Genomic DNA, 21636 nt, shown 5'->3' with positions numbered 1-21636 from the left:
CAGGGTTACTCTTTTGAACTGAATTTATATTACAAACAAAAAAGCAAAAAGCATTTGCAGTATTTTGAAAGTACTCAGCTCAGTACAGCAGCCTTCAGAAAGATAGGGAAGAAAAGAGAGGAGACAGACGGCACATTTGTGTGTGTGTGGGGGGGGGGGGGGGGGGGGGGTGTCCCAGTTCTGTGAAGGCAGCAGGCCCTGAGGGGGGGGGGCTCTCCCCCCCCTCGCACTGCTCTGCTACACTGCATTACTGACATACTGACGCCAAAGCAGGGCACAGCAGGCTGGCTGTGTCAGCCGTTGTTTTCAACAAGCTGTGATATATTATTGATATTTGATGAGAAAAAAAATTCTGAGAGCTTAAAATTGTTCTGGGTTTGTACTTTCCCCCTGCCGAAGGTCGAAGCATGCTGAAAATGCGAGCTCTAGTTACTGGTTCATCATGCACACGATGCCTATTGAACAATACGTTCTTCCAAGTAAATCTGCATTTGGTTTTAATTGCATTCTTGCACATGACAAAGATGCAGTCGGACAACGATAGTGCTTTTACTATTCACATAATTTATTTAAAGACTGGACCACCTTCTTTTGAATTTACAGCAATCTGATACACACAGACGCGCACACACAAACACACACAGTTCGTATGCTCTATTTCGCTTGTTTTCTAAATCCACAAAGTTCCTTAAGATGCTATTTTATAGAGTGCCACAGGGGGGCACTAAAGACAGACCAAAGAATTTCCAGTTTGAATGACTACACTTTGGTGCGTAAAGTATTTCGCCGTCAGTCCAAATTCCTCGTGATTACGTTTTCGGATATCTCTTATTTTTAATATTCTTAGCTTACAATCAAACATATTTCATCCTGTATAACTTTCATTAAAATTATTAGCCAAACTCTCGTCGCAGAGGCGAAGATACAGCTTTTCAGAAGGGGGCGCTCCAAACACGTCATAATAGAAATGCCAGTGCATCCTTTATGCTCACTGATTATTTGGAAATCTTCCTGCTCCAGGCACACCGGCCGTAATAAAATGCGAGCGGAATGTACAGTCCCGTCATTAATGAGGCCTACAGACATTGCACAAATGCCAAATAATAAAGTTGGCCATTATCTATCAATGAATCAAGCTTAAATTTAATGAGTTTGGTATTTTTAGGTACACAGAACTACATGCACACAGCAGCATATCCAACTGTATGTAAAGGGCAAGTATATAAGTCAAATTTGCCTCAACCAATTAACAGGTCATATGTGCACATTACCTTAACGCAGATCTACACCAGCGTAAGCGGGCAGTTTCTTAAGGTCAACTTCCTTCAGACCGTAATAGTCGTATTCAAAGGAATATAATATGCCGGAAGTAAAACTACTAGCCTTACTGCCACGATGCCGCCAACGTTCAATTGCATTGTCAGTCGCTAGAAATGCAGAGTATGACTGAGCTTTGGTCCAGGATTCAGTCGACTCTTAACTTAGAATCTGACTTAAAATTTCGCGTGCGTGTTTCGTTATGACTTTACTGAACAAACTGTGTGAGTTCAAATGAGTGAAAGCAAAGAACAAATGTTGATTAAATCCAGACCTTTTGAGAGAGTGAGGTATTTCACACACCCAAACACTGTAGAGTGTCATTCAGAACTAATTGTGAACTGATTCAACAAAGAGCTTTATTAAAGCGCAAAAGCAAGCTTAACGCACAGGGCCCGATTCGTCTGTCAGATGAGAGTTTCACAGTAAACCCTATTATAATAAACAGACATAAACACGCGTAAAGCTTCTCACCATTCTGCCTCTTCCCCAAGATCTTTAAAAATATACACAGGCGTTCGTGGGATTTGCGCATAATGCGGCCCTCTCGTTCTGAAGGATATCTGGATTTTGTTAGCCTAGCTATCCCCTTTCCTCCAATTACAGAAGGGCCGTTAAACGAGAGAGAGAGAGAGAGAGAGAGAGAGAGAGAGAGAGAGAGAGTTCAGAAAGCTACTCCGCACATGAATGCATTCAGTTAGCAGAGATCAGTCCGCAAACATGCTCTGGAAACTAGTAGAAAATGTCAAGTATGAAGATATTTACGAGGTAATGTTCAAGGCGATTATTTCAAATAATTATGGTGGGGGATTGCTTTTTTGTGCATCTCTAAGTTTATGTTGTTTTGGCTTCGCTGCATTGTGGAGTTAAGGTGGAGTAGTTTCCAATCTTTCCTAAACCAGGGAGGGATTTTCGTTTACTTCCCAAAAATCTGAGGTAGTACGATACGTGTTTTGGGTTGGTGGTTATAGGAGTGAATAGAAATACCAAACGACAAATTAGTTGCATGATAAAAAAAGTCAAGTAAGTTCCACAACAAACCAGTCTAAGAAGACCTAGTATTGTTGTTTTATTTTAAGTTGTATTGACATAAATGTCGGCGTTTATATTTATATTTCAATCAATGAAAATCGAATAAGGGATTTTTTTTCGAGAAATGTTGCTCTAAACAATCTAAATGACAGCCAAAGGCATTTGGAAATTTTACGTTGTCTGATTTGAAGATTTGCGTAGTCAACTCAGCATATCCACTTCAGCCTTAAAATGAGAGATTTGGATTGATTTTGAAAAGTATATATTTTATTTGCATTTGGAAAATGTATATATATATATATATTTAAAACTATTACCATGTTCTAAATAATTATTAAATGCATGTGCTGTCAAACAGCTATCATTGTAAAGAGTCAGACAGTCGAAATGAATAAAACTGCAAGAGCAGTCATTTAAAATGTCTACATTCTCAAAGAAATATGCCGGTTATTAAAAGAATATCTAAATTTCATTTTTTCAAAAGAAGAAATAATTTCAAAGGACAGAGTTAATCTCAGACTTATGATAGTTTTGGATAAGTGAACAAGACCAGTTTTCTATTGATTCGACAAAACGGTAATTTTAATGATAATTTAGAATTATCATTAAAAGTGCCCTAGTTTGATCGGCTAAAAGAAGCGATAAATAATAAATACATTTTTAAAAACATGTATTGCTTTTATTTTGGTGTATTTTTTAACAAAATAACGCCAGGACAAAAACACGAGCTAGTTGTCAATAAATAGTAATCAAAGGACGGATCAGCGACGCGGCGAGATAAAACAGAGAAATGGCACGCGCTGGAGTACAATGATGTCGCGAGGTATTCTGCAGATCGCTGTGAACGGGGTGGAACGCACAAAGAACTTTAAAATCTGGCTTATGTGGGAGCGCGAGCAAGCTCGTGAATGAGAGTCAGAGGGTCTTTATGGAGCCTTTAGTTCAGCCTAGCGGGTCGTCGCCCTCTATAACCACACATGTCTTCGCTCTCACAGTCGCCGTCAGACTAATAATCAGCTGGCGAGCTCGTGAACTCCGACACACTCTCGTGGACCGACGATATCTTCCTTTCTGCGCTGTCGCGTAAAAAAATCTCATTGAGCTGAAAGTAAGAATGAACGGCAGCGTGTTGGCAGTATTTTTTCACTATAAATATACACCAACCAGGCAGAAAGAAAATATATTGGCTACGCTGTATATTGTGTTTAAGGCTTTGTTAAATGCCCTCGTATGAGAACGCTTTATATGAAAAACAAAAAGTTAAATAGTTAAAACTACTCGCATTCTTTAAGTCACAACTGCTTTTTGTACAAGGCATTGCGTTTCCTTCGCATTTCCTAGTCTAGTCCTGAGGGGGTATTGGCAGACTGAGACACGAGTGAGTGAGTTAGATCACTGCTAGGATTGACAACGTGATAAGAAAGTGCATTTATTGTTATTGGTTTATCTTATTGTTGTTGTCAGTGGACCCAACGCGTTGTTTGAACAGAAACAAATACGAAAAAATTAAATGAATTAAGTCTTTTTAAAAATAATGCCCAGTGACGGTAACATCTGCTCAACAAAAGAAAAAGGGGGAAAGCATGTCTCGTGTCAAAAAACGCAAGCATTACCCCTTAAATGTCTAACGCTGCGAAGTGCCATCCAGACAATTTCGACAAAAGACCCTCAGCAGCGTGACAGAAAAGGAGCTGCACTGGTTGCACGGGCTTTCCTATTCACTCTCACTTGCTAAACTTTTGCTGAAAGTCTTCCTTCGCCAGCCCCCTTGTCTGATTACATCTGGTAATTCTCAGCTGAATGAACGTCATTTACAATAGCAGGGGAGCGCGAGAGCTGACTGCAGCTTCACACTCCATTTGCCCTCTGTTCTCCCTTAAAGTATTCCTGTAATATTAATAGTCATGAATAACAATTATTATGAGGTGGTGTAGAGACGCCGGGGGAAGGTACGCGCGAACAGTTTGAGTCTGGCTTCGGGTCGAAGAGGACCGTGTCCGGAGCTCAGGATCGAATCATATATAGAGCATACTAATATTAAAATAAATAAAACAAACAAATATTTAACGGCGGTCTGGAGAAGCCGTTGATGGAAAGTCCAGGAATCCTTCAAACATATTTTTCTTCTGCAAGTCTTTCTTGATTTTTACCCTTAATTTTATTGTTTTTGCTGTGAACAGACGGTCTCCCAGATGTTAGTCCATACGTATTCAGCTACGGTGAGTTGGTTCGTTGCTTGATGTTGCTTTTTTTTTTTTTTACCTTGTATACACATTTAAAATATGGATGAACTGGTGCAGGCTGCGTAATAACAGGGGAAATATCGACAGCAGTTGTCTACAAATGGGGTATTTTCCGTTAAGCTGTGTTTCGAATTTTTGTCAAGTATAAGCGGTGATGTGCGCTTTTCTCTAGAAAGACAATTTAAGCCGTTTTGTTAAGATGTTTTGACTGCGTCGTGTTTTGTGTGTTTAAACGGTTCAGTGTTTGCTTTGCCTTAAAACCTGACAGGAAACAGTACCGAAATAAATAAAATAAAAAATGAAACCAACTTAATAAACGCAAGTTTTATACATTTAAGCCTTTCGAGAAATTATAATTTAACATTTAAAAATTATTATGGAAAAATGTATTTGACCATAGCCACCTGCAGGCTATACTGCTGGTCTTCTCGAGAAGACTATCTTACATTCTAGCTGACAAGTTATTGCAGCTACATTTAGCTAATTAGTTAATTAAGTACAATTTTGGAGCTTATACTGCTTAAATAACAGGAAACGCTTTGTAAACTCTAAATTCCGTCTGTATTTCTGTTTTGAAGGACCGGCACGATGGAGTTCCAAGCCACAGCTCCAGGCTGTCCCAGCTGGGCTCCGTGTCGCAGGGGCCGTACTCCAGCGCGCCGCCGCTCTCTCACACGCCATCGTCGGACTTCCAGCCGCCATACTTTCCGCCGCCCTATCAGCCGCTTCCGTACCACCAGAGCCAGGACCCGTACTCCCACGTGAATGACCCTTACTCCCTGAACCCCCTGCATCAACCCCAGCAGCACCCCTGGGGCCAAAGACAGCGACAGGAAGTGGGAAGTGAAACGGGGTCTTTGCTGCCCCAGCCTCGGGCCTCGTTGCCGCAGCTCTCTGGACTCGACCCCAGGCGGGACTATGCCTCCGTACGGCGGCCGGACGTGCTCCTGCACGCCGCCCACCACGGGATCGACTCTGGAATGGGGGACAGCTTGTCGCTCCATGGCCTCGCGCATGGAATGGAAGACGTGCAGGTGACTGGTCTAACTTTTCCATTTTGCAAATTAATATTAATAATAATTGATATTATTTTAATTATTTTCACCTTGAATCACTTCTTATTTCCATTTTTTCTGTCCATGTACAGTAGCCTACACGTCTTAATAATAGCAATTTATTAATCATTTAAATTTGAAAATGTACAGTCTAGAGGCATTTAGCCAAGTATAGATTAATGTTCTTTCTCTTCAGTTTATGCCGGTTAGCAGTGAGGAAATATTAGCCTATATCCACGGGCCTATACAGGCAACATTCGAGCAACATGCAAATGAGCTCATCAATAAGAGCAGCACGAGCCTTATTTCATTGGCTTTCAGACGGCGCGCGTTGGTTAAATATAACCACTGTTAGCTTTACTATGAGCCCTTTTAAGTATACCGGTTCTGGCTCTATAATTTTAGCCAGGATGTCGATAATAACAGACTGACGCAATTCGTTCCCAAGCTCTGATAAATTCGTTCTGAATAGTTTGTAAATAATTCCGTTAAATGAACGTGACCAAATCATATTTTATGTGTGGAATCAAGTTCGAATGCACGTGCAAAAAGCTAAATCAAGCAAGTCAATCACTCTTCTTTTTTTACGAAACCGGATATCCTTTGCAATGTATTTCAATAAACAGAAACTATTTCTTATTATTTTTTTATCTTGTCCCTGCTCCTTGAATTCACTGAAGCCCCCTCCTCCTCCTACTCCAGTTCATTAAAAAGTTTAAAGGTTTGGGAGGTGTCGACAAGGCGGCGAGTACTTATATAAACACTGTAAACATTGTTTTTATTTCTTATTCTTGTCCGGTTGGGCTGCTATGGTTTAGAAAATGTAAGATTTTGCCAGGTCTGGGAAATGCACCACATGTATCCGTAATTATTTCAGCTGAGTTTGTCAGTGACTTTTAGGCTAGGCACGGCCAAAAGCTATAAATCCATACAAAGCCAATTAATTATTTCACCTGAATGTTCAGACTGGACAGGTGAGCGATGTCACCACAGAGTAAGTCCGTGTGTTATACGCCCTGCAGTCGTGATGCAGTTCACTTCAGTTGTCTGAAATTCGGTCACCTTTGTACGACGCTCATCCGCCCACTACAACGACAACAAAACGGGCTCTTGATCTTTTTTAAACGCCCCGGTGAATTTATCACCTTTAACAAAAAAACTCCGCAATTAACTGTGTAAGTCTTCCGCATTTCTGTGCTCAGTTATAATTAAATCTTTACTATTCTCTCAGTGACTATTAAGTGCCAACACGCTGTGTGAATATCCTGTACAGAAAACGGCAGGTGGTCGTAATTACGCGCAGAATCAGACAGGCGCAGTCTCATTAGCAGTAGTTACTCTAAAAACTGCAGCCGAGATCTGGGGCGCGCTTCTCCGCTGGCTCGCTAAATCTTTTCGAACAAAGAATATCACAGCTGGACACGGTTTTTCCCTGTAGCGTGCAGCACTTATGGAAATCGAGAAACAAATTATTGTGCGCTTATATTTCTGTAATCTGTGTTGACTGAGCACTAAAGATAATAATAATAATAATAATAATATGTAATCAGAATGATGCTTTTTATTTGTGTTCAGGCTGTTTAACAGTTCAGATGCACTCGTGCTGTGGCGATACTACATCTTTACCCGCTGGAGTGGGTAGGCTGTAGCCAGCTCTGGCTCTATAGCTCATATCAACCAGACGGATGCACTTCCGTTTCTCCAGTTTTGGATGTCGATGTGGATATGAGTGTCTGCTATATGAAATAATAATAATAATAATACACTGTCCTAAAAGCCTAATATCCAAAAGCTGAAATAGCAGAGTTATCAAATGTATTTTAGATACATTATATCTCAGCCTTATAAATCACGACGTAGACCATGAAATATTACGCATAAAGTTACATAAAAGGAATAAGTATTTTTTAAAATTAAAAATAAAAAAAAACAAGAGTGAATGTGCTCTGTAAAATTAGTTGGGATAAAAAAGTTCCTTGTTCTGTTGGTTAAGTTACCAACTGCTACGGTGAACGCGAGCTTTCACAGAATTTGCAGATATACCTGAGCTGTATTCATCTGACAGGACGACTAAGCGTCGTGCACACGCTTCCGACACCGCACGGCGTGCGAGACAATTCTGGGCACTTTTATCAAGCATTATCTGCATTAAATAAATAATCGTATGACTTTGACACTAGTAGGGAAAACATATAGAGGAAATTGAATCTTGAGTGCACTGAAATAAACAATTCAGGGCCTTCTATATCATGGGTTACAGATTATAGATTAGGTTTTATTTATTTAAACAGTCAATTTCAGATAAACCTGTCCCTGCCAACCGCACACACTGTTACTCTGTTCATCATATAGGACAGAAATTCCCAACAATGTTTTATTTATGTGTGTATTTTGAAAAGATAACGCTTCCTCACAGTAATAGTATATACATGCAAATAACAGGGTGGCGATTCCAGGATGACATGATTTATGTGCAAAGAACAGACATTCATTTTGAACGGTCGTAACTAATCGTGTGTCATTGTGCTTTCCTCAGGCCGTTGAAGATGGCAGTGGGATGAATTTACTGGATCAATCAGTCATTAAAAAAGGTAAATATACAAAGACTCAGACCACGCACGCACTGACTGACAATCCAGTTCTTCTTGGACGCACGTTAAAACGGCACGAGCGGTGTATTTATCAGTCTAACAGGTAGATTACAAAAAACTACGCATGCGCATGCGTTGAGTGCGTCTAAACGCGTATCGCATTGGTGTTTCGCGGTGATGCGTCCATACTACTTGAAATGCAAATCATATTGACCAAAAATTCTGGAACCAGCGCTGTCAGATGCCTGTCATGCACGCATAAGTACTGTGTATTCAGTGCAAACCAGAGAAATATATTAATGTGACATACCATCATCCAAATAAATAGATAAGGAATCAATCATTTGATCATCAAAGAGAACGACGTCGCCTAACTATTCCTTATAACACAGCAAATGGCCTTACTACAGCTTGCCCATATATTGCAGTAGGTACAATATGGGCATATGTAGAGCATTTTCTGTCAGTGCGTAATTGAAGCTATTATTATTATTAGTAGCAGTAGTAATAGTAGTAGCAGCCTAGTAGTGTGTAATGCTTTTGATGATAAAATGAGCTAATCCGTATCTGTTAATTTAGTAGGATGATGGTGTCACAATGTTTTCTCTCGGGTTTGCGCTGAATACACAGTAATTATGCGTTAATGACTGACATGACGGCGCCGGTTCCTTTCAGAATGTTTGTTATAGGCCTCGTGTTTGAGGCTAGAGAAAAGCGAAGCTACTGTACAACCTACAAAAAAGGAATTCTTTAAGGTTAGACGTCTCTTCTGCGAACTGTTCAATGCTAAATGTGGACACTGCTCTCGTGCAGCAGCACTGAAACTGTGATAATAAAAGGGTGGGTTGTCGTGGCTGCAAATGATCGCCCGCCTTTCCACAGAACATCCTCATCAGGAGTCACAAGCCCCTTGTTAATATTTGTATGGACTGATTGACATTTCTGAGGTGGTTTAGTTAGGAAAATGAGTCGTTCCCAGTAGACAGCGGGAACGAGCGGAGTTAAAGCAGCCTGCGTGATGAATGGGTCCTGCACGCGGAGATCTCTTGAGCTCGTTTAAGGCTAATTTTCGGTATTATCCCCCATTGAGCTATTAATACAATAGCCGTGGACCCGGGTCTCTCGTCTTCTCCTTGCCCTATTAGAGCAAACATTAAGACATACTGCTTGAAGGCCGATGGGATGGTAATGACGTGCTATTTGAAAATTGGCAGAGGGTGGTTAATGCGATTTGAAGGCGCGAGTCAATCAACAATCAATAACGCTATAATGAGAATGTTGCGCAACATTAGCAGGCTAAAGACTTTCTGGGTTAGACAAAAGAGTAGCACGAGGCATTTGCGGTGGCTCGTTTAAGGCTGTATCCGTATTAGGCTGCATCGTTTGATCACACACAGGCAGGCATAATTCTGCAGTGTTTTGCCCTCGTACAAATTATAGCTTAATGGACCTTTTTCCATCACGCAGACTCTCCCTCTCTCTCTCTTTCTGACACACACACACACACACACACAGTGTCGTCCTATCGAGAGCTTAGAATTATAGGGTATATTTGCAGATAGTGTCGTTTTCAGTGTAAATACTGTAACGTACACCAGGCTTTATAACTTTTAAAACCCTCAGAATATCATCACTTGATGTCTCAATATTAGTTTTAATGGTTCATTATAGGTGTTTAATCTGTGATATCGCGGCATTATATGACAAAACGGTCAGATAAAATCCTGTTATTAACTATCGCTATGTCACGTGCTTTCCAACTATATGCTGAGTGCGTTGTTAATGAACGCGACAGGCCGTTACACATACACCAGAGAGTATCATTTCAATGGAGCCAGGGTGTGTTCCAAGCTTTAGGAATACCCTGGCAAATAAATCCACAAATTGTCCCAGTTTACAAAGGGCGCTAATGGAATATAGCGCCGTTATCTCACCAGGGTTTAAAGAAATAAACTAAGTAAGTGAAAAGCACACTTCATAGCCCATGTAGACTAGTAGGCTTCAAGTCGCGCAGCTGCTGTCGCTGGAAAAAAATGTTTTTAGACAAACACCGTCGTACGGTTAAGTCATTGCGTTATCTGTGCAGTGTACATAACAGGACCCATAAAATGATTTCTAATGAACGGACACTCCCAAACGGGATGTGTTAATATCCAACATGCTTTTTGTGTTACAACGTTTGCAGTAACTTTTACTTTCAACACATTTTTCATTAAAGTTATTACTTTTGTGTCACAAATATAGCCTACTACAGTTTGTGTAGCAAAGGGAGCGTTGTTAATACAGATTGCGTTGAAAATAACACAAAATGTGTTTTCCTTAACTAGACTTGGAGGCACGTTTAAAAATGACATATGTGATGTTTTAAACACATCTTTTAAAAGTGGATAATTGATGCTGATCCATCTCATGAGTGAATCCTCTGTGCTGACGAGCTTTAACGCAATAGAAAATCTTTGATATCCAGCATTGGATATTCATTTCGGTTCGATACATTTGCAGCGACATTGCCATTATTACAAAACAGGGTCGTTAATGCTTTGTTTATTTAAAAAAAGGTCAAACAAAGAAAGAACAAAAGCGTGATAAAATGTTAAATCAAGCACTTTCTGTTGCAATGTACAAACTATTATATTTTCATTGAGCTTCATAGCCTATGTTTATGTCCCTAGTAAAGGCCTGTGTTTTTATTGCTATGCTGAGGGCTGTATACGCCATTACAAACCGATTTGCGCTTGTTTTTACCCGGCCTGTAAATTAGGCCAGACAACAATTTCACTATTGATTTAAATAAGGGCGACGCCATGCATTGGGTTGAACAGGGCCTTATGAAGTGTAGTAAACGCGTAGGCTGTGTAGTATTTGCACTGAGTGTGTCCCGATGTTGACGCGGCTTTTGATTTTCCACCCTCTGGTTTTTAGTTCCAGTGCCTCAAAAGAGCGTGGCCTCTCTTATGATGAGCAAAGACGGTTTAATCGGCGGGATAAGTGTGAACGCGAACGAGGTGTTCTGCTCCGTACCCGGCCGCTTGTCCCTCCTCAGCTCCACCTCCAAATACAAAGTGACCGTTGGCGAGGTTCAGCGGCGCCTCTCCCCGCCAGAATGTCTCAACGCCTCGTTGCTGGGCGGCGTTCTACGGAGGTAAGGCAATTCCCCGCGTGCATAGCCGTTAGCCAACACCTGCGGTCTACTTTTACTGTCCACGCAGCCCAATACACGCGCATGCTAAACCAAACTGCTCAGCATTAGTACGAAGTCATAGTATCATGTAATAATCATTGTGAAAGAAAAATATAACAAATCAATAAATATTTTACTTTTTCAAAGTTTTTCAAACTGGAAGGCTACATGGGGCCACCGTCCACGCGAGCGTTCGCACTAGCCTGCATTGTCCTTGAAATTATTCCGTTTTCATGTCACACTTATCAATCGTACTGAAATGAATCCCCCCAAATGTTCAGATTTGACAGAACGAGCACCGCAGCTAAACGGTTTTGTTCTCGCTGAAACATTCATAACAATGCATGTAATTCTTATTTAGATTGTATAGGCCTACTCTATCTCTCCTGTCTGACGATTCACGGGCTTCACATGAGTGTATTGTTTTTTCATTCATAAGTTTATAAGGGGAAAAATAAATTCTAATATCCCATTCTAATATCTCCTGTTATCAACTGTTTTCCAGAGCAAAATCCAAAAATGGGGGAAGATCATTGAGAGAAAAACTGGAAAAAATCGGTTTGAATTTACCCGCTGGTAGGCGCAAAGCCGCAAACGTCACTCTTCTAACGTCACTTGTAGAAGGTAAGGTAAAACAGTGCAATTTAATTTAATAACATTTTTTAAACTGTTTGTTTCGTCTGCATATCACCGAAGGCCTGCGGTGAAACGCAGGCCTACAGTAGCAAGTTCTCATTTTTCGAAGTCATCATCTGTTACAATAAAACAAATAGGTTGAAGGAGGGCTGGCCACGCGATTTAAAAATGTCATTATTGATGAGCAGGTGGGGTAAGCGCCACTGTGCAGCGCGGGAGAGCACGAGGAAACAATTACACAGGCTCACGTGTCTCTGCGCAGCTGCAGTGAACAGCGGAGTAACCACCAGAACAATTACTGGGATTTCCGGATTAATCGAAAATAACGTGAATTAAACCGGAAAATGCATGCTTTTACAGTTACGTATGAATATCACGATATATAAGCCTATTCCGATAGTTCATTCCGCGTGGGCGAGGGCATAGTCCTCCAGGAATCCCCCTACAGCTTGGATTCTGCATCTTGCCACTGCGCTTTTCTTAAGGTTTAAAAAGTTCCGGAATTCCGCTGACATGCAAGTGCTGCGGGATAAAAGAAGTGTTTTAGAAATGTTCATTACTATAAGAAATTGTTGCTAAGATGTTTTGGATAAGTAGGCCGAATTTAATCGAGTAGCATAATTTGTTCGATAATATGGCTGTGTATTTTAAGTCAGTCAGTTATGGGCGTATTATTAGTAGTAGTAGCAGTAGTAGTACTAGTAGTAGTAGTAGTAAAAGTTACTGTAGTTTTATTGTAGCAGGCTAGTAATAGCAGCAGTAGTAGTATGGGAAAGACCATTAGGCTATAGTCACCACAGCGGTAATGGTACTTTAACTAGGCTATGTAACGCTAAGCACAAAAATGTGCGGTTGCCTAGAATCTAACGGATTTCTGCCCTTCAATTTCGTCTGTCCCAGGGGAAGCCGTCCATTTAGCCAGAGACTTCGGCTACATCTGTGAAACTGAATTTCCAACGAAGGCGGTATCCGAATATCTGAACAGACAGCACACGGACCCCAACGAGCTGCATTCCAGGAAAAACATGCTTCTGGCGACAAAGTACGTATGTACTGGGCACAGATATATCTGCATTTCCGCAAGAAATCACCAATAAAACATTAACCAAATTTATCTTATTGTTTGCTTGAAAGTCCGATTATGAATGAGAAGCACTTGTAGAAACTGTCAGTTAAATAAAGCCCTGCTCATTTATTCAGAACGCCAGGCCTTTCTTTTTTTGAAGTTAGATTTTTTTTAAATGAGGAACTTATCGCGATAGGTTGTCAACTTCGTCGATAGACCCTTCACTGTCTTTTGACACAGCTGTTCTCTGCACCGTTAAATTTGAAAGAATTTCTAACATTAAACAGTTCTGGCTTTGAAATGCATTATGAACTCATTATATTTAAGTGAAATGTTTCTAGTCTAAAAATACCAGCTCCCCTTTCTTCGGCGTAGCCTGGAGACGGCTTCCCTCCTCGTCCCGTTTCATCTTCGCTCAACTGTCAAATTCCCGTCAATCAATAGCTCAGCCGTCGCCTCGGGGAAAACGCTCTGTCCCTATTTAATGTACAAAAATAGTGTGATTTTCTGCACGAATAGCGAAAAAGTGCCGTTTTGGAATTGTTAGAGTTATAAGAGACTGATCATTTAAAATAAATTCTTTAAACAAAAAATATTATATAGGCTACATATATTTTTTAAGTTGAGTAAATCCTGTGTTTATATACACACACAAGCAAAAAAAAAAAAAAAAACCACAGCTCGAATATCTAACACTGATGGGCGAGCTCGTGCGGTTACATATACAGGATTTACTCAAAGCAGTTTTGCCTCAACTTTCAATGACAGATTTCACGTCACTGTCAAAGCTTGCCCATCAGAGGGCTGGATGTGCGAGCTGTGGTGATGTTTCTGGGCTGTAATGGAAAGCAGAGTCCATTTTGTTTCAGAGGGGATTGTGGGAAGCTTTGGCTGCTGTGTAGAGCCACTCTGCGGTTTTGTGCTGAGACTGTCAGCTGTATGTCACATGTAAAACAAGGTGATCAATATTGTCTGCTATTCGTGTGATGCGCAACTGGCCAAACCGCTGAATTCATCGCGAGAAAGGGCCGTACAACAACAACAAAGAGAAGTTCCCTTAATGTAATTTGATGGTGTAGAATACACAAAACAAAAGTGTTGAGTAAACTCTGAAAGAGTGCATTTTATGCATTTAGAATTCTTTATAAACTGTGTTTGCAGCTGAAATAGCATTGGAGGAATGTTTGCGATGATGTGTCTCATGCACATATTTATGTATGTATGTAGCCATGATTCGTGCATATTTATGTTTATTTTGTTGAATAGTGCATTCTCTTAAGCAGATCGTACAGAATCTATGAATAAGATTCAATCAGTCGGTCACTGCAGGTCTTATCATATCTATGTAGGAAAGCCAGTCTTTGGCCACATCAGTGCGTATGGAATCAGTGTATATAGGCGCAGCAGCCACAATGTATATCAGTGCGTGTGGAATCAGTGCATATAGGCAGAGCAGTCCAGCCATTACGTTTTGGTTTCCCATTACACCCTTTGACACACTAGGAATATGGAAAACAGTATGGTAGAAGGTTTAGTCTGAAATATGAATATTTTCTCCTGTAATGAAATTTGTGCTAATCCGCTCAAGCAGAGGGCTAGGGACGTGGTGGGTTTCAGAAAAAATCATTTGCCGAAATTTGTCCAGATGTTTTGTAAATGTGACACGACTTAGATTGCCCTTTTCCTTTGGTTGGGGATGTCTGGCTTATTTAATTGTTTGCAGATTAAGTCTGCGAAACACTGGAAGGTTATTGGATGAGAGGCTGGGGGCTCCCGGTCTCTGACTTGTCTTCAGATTTTAAACGCATTCGGAGGACCTTCCTCATTTTCCCATAACTTGGCGGTTCTCTCTGCTCTGAACGCCGGAGAGGGAGCCTGTCATTAAGGCTGACCCTTTCATGAATACACATGGAAAATATGCAGGACTAACCTTTGAACTGACAAAAATATTCAGAACTAACCATCAGACTAAAATTCTATTAAGCCGGCCTAGTGTACTCTCTATAACATTTAGTCATTTAGACTTCATGGGGACTGTTTTTTTTGTTTTGTTTGTTTGTTCCTTTTTTGTGTATGTGGTGTGTGTATGTGTGTTTGTGTGTACTTGCGTGTGCGTTTGTGAGCGCGTGTGTGTGCAAGCGAGAGTGCGGATGTGTTTGCATTGTGACAACAACTTAGAAATTTTGTGTGTGTGCCTGTCCACATGCATGTGTGTCCTTAGAATGAGTGTGTGCAGATGTGTGAGTGTGTGTGTGCGAGTGTATGTGTGTGTGTGTGTGTGTGTGTGTTTGGAACTGAAAGGGTAGGCCTAGCAGTTGCTTAAATTTGCTGCTCAAAGTTAAAATTAACCTGATGGTTGGGCAAAGAGAAGGTTTTTGAGTTTTTACTGTTTTTGTTTCTTCCAGAGACTGTTAAGATAATCATTATGCCCCCCCCCCCCCTCCCCAGGCAGCTCTGTAAGGAGTTCACAGACCTCCTGGCCCAGGACAGGACACCCCTGGGTAACAGCCGTCCCTCCCCCATTCTGGAGCCGGGCATCCAGAGCTGCCTGTCCCACTTCAGCTTCATCACGCATGGGTTCGGCTCGCCCGCCATCTGCGCCGCCCTGACCGCGCTGCAGAACTACCTGACCGAGGCGCTCAAAGGACTGGACAAAATGTTCCTCAACAACAGCACCAGCAGACACACGTCGGGAGACGGACCCGGCTCCAAAACCGCAGACAAGGAGGAGAAACACAGGAAATAAACAAAAACAGAAAAACTACAAGCAAAAAACTACTACTGCTACAAAAAAGCCAACTAAAACAGACAAAAACAAAACAAACAAAAAAAAAACTACCAAAAAAAAAAACGAAAAAAAAAAAAATAACATCTGAATCATAAATCCTTTATATTCTAGCTTTAAACGTTGCATTACTTTCTGGGGGAGAGAAGACAGTTAAAGAAGAAGAAAAAAGATCAAGCAGATGACGAGAAAGAAAGCGCAAAACTGCTCATAGTCTTAGCAAGGATGCCTTTTCTCATCTGAACTCTACGTACATTTAGCTTCTCAGTCCAGCACTCAATAAAGAGTCTGCACCAATAAAAAAAAATATACCTTTTTTTTTTTTTTACTCGTGGGACCAGATGTATTCGTCATTCGACCAAGACACGTTTGAAGATGGAGATATTAAAGTTCTGACCATCCAGCTCCCCCCCCCACCCCCCAAGTCCAATCGCTTGAGGATTTGCCACCTGCTCAAGGCTCCAGAAGTCACGTGTTTCTGTGCCTGGGGGGTATGACGTCACTTTACAAAATAAATCTTTTTTGGTCGGGATCATTTTATTTTCGGTTTGTTTGTGTCGCGATTTGCCTTCATGCAAAAAAAAAAAAGCCCTCGTCACCCGCGTGTTTGCTTTGGGGAGCGGCCAAAATAGCGCCGTTCACTTAATGTACTGGCATTCTTCCAAGTCGTCTGGCTCCCGCGGTTTCCTGTGTTCCACGAAGTTCAGTTAAATTAAATATATCCACAAAACACACGCGGCCATCCCGGTAGATAAAGAAAATAGGATGATGGCAAGGGATGGCCACAAATTGTGCACATCATATAGAAAGCATATTTCTGATAAATTGTTCAGTTTATTTATAACTAAGCGCAATTTCGTTTCAAGCGGCGCCGCGGTTATCCTCGTAGCGGGTGAAGTTATATCTTCGCATAACTGTGCACGTGGAAACTTTCAAAGGCACTGTTACGCAGAACAGCGTTTAGTCAGAGAGCACGAGATCCAATACGACACTTAGTATTTCACATGAACATATAAACTAGCCTGTAGTTTTACGAGAACAGAATGCGTCCAAGAGTCTGTAGCTATATCTAACGCGTGTTACTTGAATTTGTATTTGCTTTATTCACGAATTCTATGCAATCTCCTTGCATCTTAATTATCGTTTATGGGGTGTAATAAATTTAACCGCAGAAATTAAAGCCATAGCCATGCCTCCGGACAGAACACTGTAAGGTACCGTCTCTCCCCTTTCAGTTTCTGTACAATGTCAGTTAAAAAAACAGCGGACAAAAAACATTAATTAATTCTAAATTTTCATTTCGTTTCGCATTACGTCCATATAGCTCTTTTCATGCAGGCAATATAAGGCTTTGCTTAAAAAACAATTTGTAAAACCTGTCTCCCGAATTGTTTTCGAAGAAATACATGACTGTAAAAAAAACTTTCTAAAACTCTGCTGACCAACGCGTATACCTTTTACACTGATGACACCGAGGCGATGCACTGTATTTAGGCCACTACATGCATATGCCCATTAATCATTATGGTACAATGACCACTACGTCGCGGGACTACGTTATTAACACTTTCACTAACCTGTTTTAACCCACTTCGTTTAATTTAACCAAAATTTAGAAGTTTTCGAAATGCTATAAACTACAGCCCTTAATTCTTCGTATAATGTTTCGGTCAAATCCCTTTGGTCTTGGACACAATCCCTCCCGACCCACACATTTCATATAGGCATACATTTCGTGTTTAAAGCACATCAGGAAAACAACCTAAATTAATAACTTAATATTTTTAATTGTTACAAGTGTTTTTGGGTTGTTTCCTACGTCACAGCAAAGCCAGAGTGTGCACTTACCTGGGTTTTTTAAAAATAAATTCTGGTTTGGCGATACCGGTCTTTTTTTAATACTTAACAGATATTAACCACACACAAGCAAAAGAAACACATTAACCGGAATGATCGCTAAACCGCTGCACCAAAGTCACGCGACTGGAGAAAACAATGCATTTAGTCTAAACCGCAGGCTAAACAATAGTCATTTGTACTTATTTGATGTCGTTTCATTTCATCCATTTTTTCTCCAATATACTCATTTATTGTTTATCGGTGCGGGTTTCAGATGTAGGGACTGAAGTATAAAATTAAATGATTTGATGATTGGAGAGTAGTTCGTCGAGCATAACAACATTCGCGTCGATTCCCCATTAATCCACTTAACCGTTGCAGGTTTAGTGCAATAGCTTTTATGATTTATTTATTTATTTATTTATTGCTGTAAGTTTTCTTTCCCAATCTGTGAGCCCCGGAGCGTGGGCGCGGACCTGCACGAGACGGTTTATCGAGGCACGAGGAAATCCTCCCTGAATGGCTTTATGCTGAGATTTACAGACACGCGCGTCAATAATTTCGTTTTCCCTTACAGTATTATGATTAGAATTATATTATTTTATTTAAGCGTTCTCCAAATTATAACCCTTCGAAAAAAATTAAGGTGTTTTGAGTTTACTGAAGTCAATTTCCCAAAAAGCATGTGCTAGCCTACTGCTCGCATAAATCCATATGCGATTCGCTTTTATTACTTTGATAAAATGGCAGAGACGCACAATGTACGTTTAGACAACAATAAAAATTCTCGCGAATTAAAATATGAAGCGTTTGAAATATCCCATTCAACAAACGGTGACATAAATTTGACCTACTTTGTTATGTAGCCAGGCAGATACAGAACTTGCCACACGTATACAGACTTGGATTTAAAAAAATGATAATACAAACCACACTTATGCCAGAATATATCCCTTCAATAAATGTCATTTTAATGACTTTGTGAACTTCAACATCTGTCAAAGCAGACCTTCGTTTGTGAGAGGCTGATATTTATGTTTGTATATATTTATTTATGCCTAATTTAATGGGAGTTTGTAAATATGGTGAGCGAACAGTTCGGGTTATTTATCTGTGTACCTCTGTGAGTGGGTGAAAACGCTTGACTTTAGATAGCATCTTGTATTTTTCTGTTCTATAGACAAGTTGTTATGGTGATGGGTAGAAATTGGTTCTTGTCCAGTGATTTCATTTATATATAAATATATATAAAATAAACTTTGTGTTTTATTGTACCCGTTTTTCTCTGAAATTATGTTCTAGATCACTATTGTGTTGTTTGGGCATTAAATTGAGAGAATTACATTATGGAAACGTGTAGAAATTATGTGTCAATTCTGCATGTAAACAGAATGGATCAATTTCCTCGCATCTGATATGCAAGCTCATCTACAAGGGCGTGCACCATTCCGCTCGTGACGGTGATGGTGCCCGCGCCCACGTGCATAAACGTGGCATCATTCAGAATTCTCAATCAACCCGTGCACTGAACAATGCCTCAGTTTAGGGGAGGAATCAGTCTAACCTCAGTGCGATTTGTGCTCAGCCTCCACTAAGTAAATTAATAGAGTTTAACGCTGTTTATTCTCTCTCGTTTCTTCCACATTTTTCATTAGCGACCACAGGTCATGCTCTGTCGAAGTTTATTTAGTCAAAGTTAAGGATAGACTGCAACGAGGTAGGATTGAACTGAATAGCTGTCATTGACACACAAGGGGGGGGGGGGGGGGGGGGGGGGGGACATCATTTGAAGCAGATGAGACGTGATAGAATGATCCAGGACTAAAAAGGCCCCGGCAGTTGATCAATATTATCAAATTAATTTTCACTAGATTATCCGAATCCATTATTTGCTCGCACGGCTTCCGCGTGATGAACAACCGAAAGCATTGCGAGTACTGTGCGCGAGTGTGCGTGTGTCACTAGTAGTGCTGCTGCATTCTGACCTTGTTTAGCGTCTTTTGGGGGTCACTTTTGCTCATTTGGGGTAACATTTCTTTGCTCGCGGAGGGAAATAAACGTTACAGTGTCACAGTGACCCTAGATTAATCTTTTAATAAGGTAAATATGGATATTAGTGATCCAAAAGCGCAAAGTGTATTCTTTACAAAGAGCGCAGAGTACCAAACTCTAACAATCAACCACGAATTACAGAAAAGCTTAAATAGATATAAATTAAGGAAGGAAAACATCTGCAACTGATGCAATTCTCAGGCAGAGTTGCTGTGCAAATTAAACCGATGGTGGAAATTAAAGACACGTCACCATGAGCACTGAGTCCTAGAGTAATTGTGTTCGCTTCCTTTTTGTGATTTAAACACAAATCAATTCATTCTGAACTCTTGATGTAACATACATGAAGAAAGAATGCTTTTAAAACCATATTCCTCTAGTACAGTTTGGCATATTCCCACGTGTAGCAGGTAGCTTCGTGATTTTTTTCTTTACCCTATAGCCACATCTAAGCTAAGCTAAATTGATCATTTTTAGAAACAACCACGAAGTGGGTTGTCAAACAGCAGCCTATGATACTGTACATTGTTCGCCCAAACCAAAACGAACTTAAACCAGATCCGGCTGCATGTTCACATTGACCAGTCAACTGTTATGCTTTCTCTTAAAGTCAATCAATAATTTGTTGCCTTTTTACGCAGGTAGGCCCCTGCGTTTATTTCCGAAGGAAACACCTCACTTTTATATTGACACTCTTAACAAATTAAACTGCAAATAATCTGCTCTTAACAAATTAAACTGCAAATAATCTTTAATCTGCATTTTACATCATTGAGAAGATAGGGACGTTACCGGCGTTACACGCTACAATGCTGGTCTTCTCGGTTTGAGATAAACAAACAGTCATTGTGTAGTTAGCATTTTCCGTCTCCCGACTAGTCGCCTATTGCCGCTATGAATTAAACTGCCAACTGGTATATTTAATGCGGAGAGAAACTAGCCTGCGGGTCCGGCCGCGTGCCCGATCAAGCGGAAAGTATTGTAACCCAGGTGCTGAGTTCAGCACCCACATGTCCGCGAGGGAAGAAATATTTTACAATGATTTCAGTTCATAAGAAACAAAGGGTGAGTCCTGGTGTCATATTGCGGACAGATGACAATATCTGCACGCATATTCCCCGAACTGTTCGTATTTGCAGGATCGTGGTGGTTTAAATAAATGGCCAGTAGGGTAAAACACGAATTTTAATACAACAAAACAATTCTGTTAATCAGAATTAAATAATAAATAGCCTACGTCGTAATATTTTCATAAATCCTAGCCCAGCGATGCGATTCGGTTGGCGCTTCTGAATTAGCCTATGTGACCTTCGAAAGTTTTAATCAAAGCACCAATAAAACAATTGCGCTCAAACAGCGTTACTTTCTGGTAAATATGACATTTTTGGATTGTGTGATTCTCGGAAATTATTCATGGTAATTGCATATGAAGATATTTAAAAGTTTTTTTTTTTCTACAGGCGCTTCATAAAAGTGTAATACGAAAAGGTTGCAATCCATTCACAAAAGAGGAAAAAGAGGAGTGGAGGGACTCTCCACTTATGACACAGTGAACATATTTTCGACAGTTTCAATTTTACCTGGTTCCCATAGTGCAGGCAACCTGTATTATTTTATTTCTGTCATAAAAATAAATAAATAAAAGTAAAAAAAATGAACCATTTGGCCCCGCCTCGTGCAGCCGAGCATACAGGACCATTCTGTATTCTCTCGAGCTGAAGTCGCGTGAGACCGAAAGCGGTGAAGTTAAATCCGCTCTTAAATCATAACACCTAGCCTGGCCCTGGCTCGTTGCAAACCTATGGGTAAACCAGATTACACTACGATTTCCTTTAATTC

The 21636-nt window shown here is 40.5% G+C and overlaps 1 protein-coding gene across 2 annotated transcripts; it reads left to right on the top strand.

Annotated features, from left to right (window-relative positions):
* The first annotated feature begins 1979 nt into the window (after nt 1–1979).
* On the top strand, nt 1980–19092 carry tfap2b (transcription factor AP-2 beta). Of its 2 annotated transcripts, XM_035423663.1 has the most exons (8): nt 1983–2085; nt 4530–4568; nt 5171–5626; nt 8184–8238; nt 11161–11380; nt 11925–12043; nt 12956–13097; nt 15570–19092. In XM_035423663.1, the coding sequence occupies exons 1-8, from the start codon at nt 2005–2007 to the stop codon at nt 15865–15867; spliced, it is 1410 nt and encodes a 469-aa protein (XP_035279554.1). In that variant the 5' UTR covers nt 1983–2004; the 3' UTR covers nt 15868–19092. The 2 variants fall into 2 exon arrangements, with proteins under 2 accessions (XP_035279555.1, XP_035279554.1); XM_035423664.1 differs by lacking the exon at nt 4530–4568 and having other exon boundaries at nt 1980–2085.
* The last annotated feature ends 2544 nt before the right edge of the window (nt 19093–21636 follow it).

This window comes from Anguilla anguilla, chromosome 6 (genome assembly GCF_013347855.1).
Source record: "Anguilla anguilla isolate fAngAng1 chromosome 6, fAngAng1.pri, whole genome shotgun sequence".
Classification (NCBI taxonomy): Eukaryota; Metazoa; Chordata; class Actinopteri; order Anguilliformes; family Anguillidae; genus Anguilla; species Anguilla anguilla.
The sequence above is the reverse complement of the archived record's forward strand: the minus strand, read 5'-3'. Positions and strand labels throughout refer to the sequence as shown.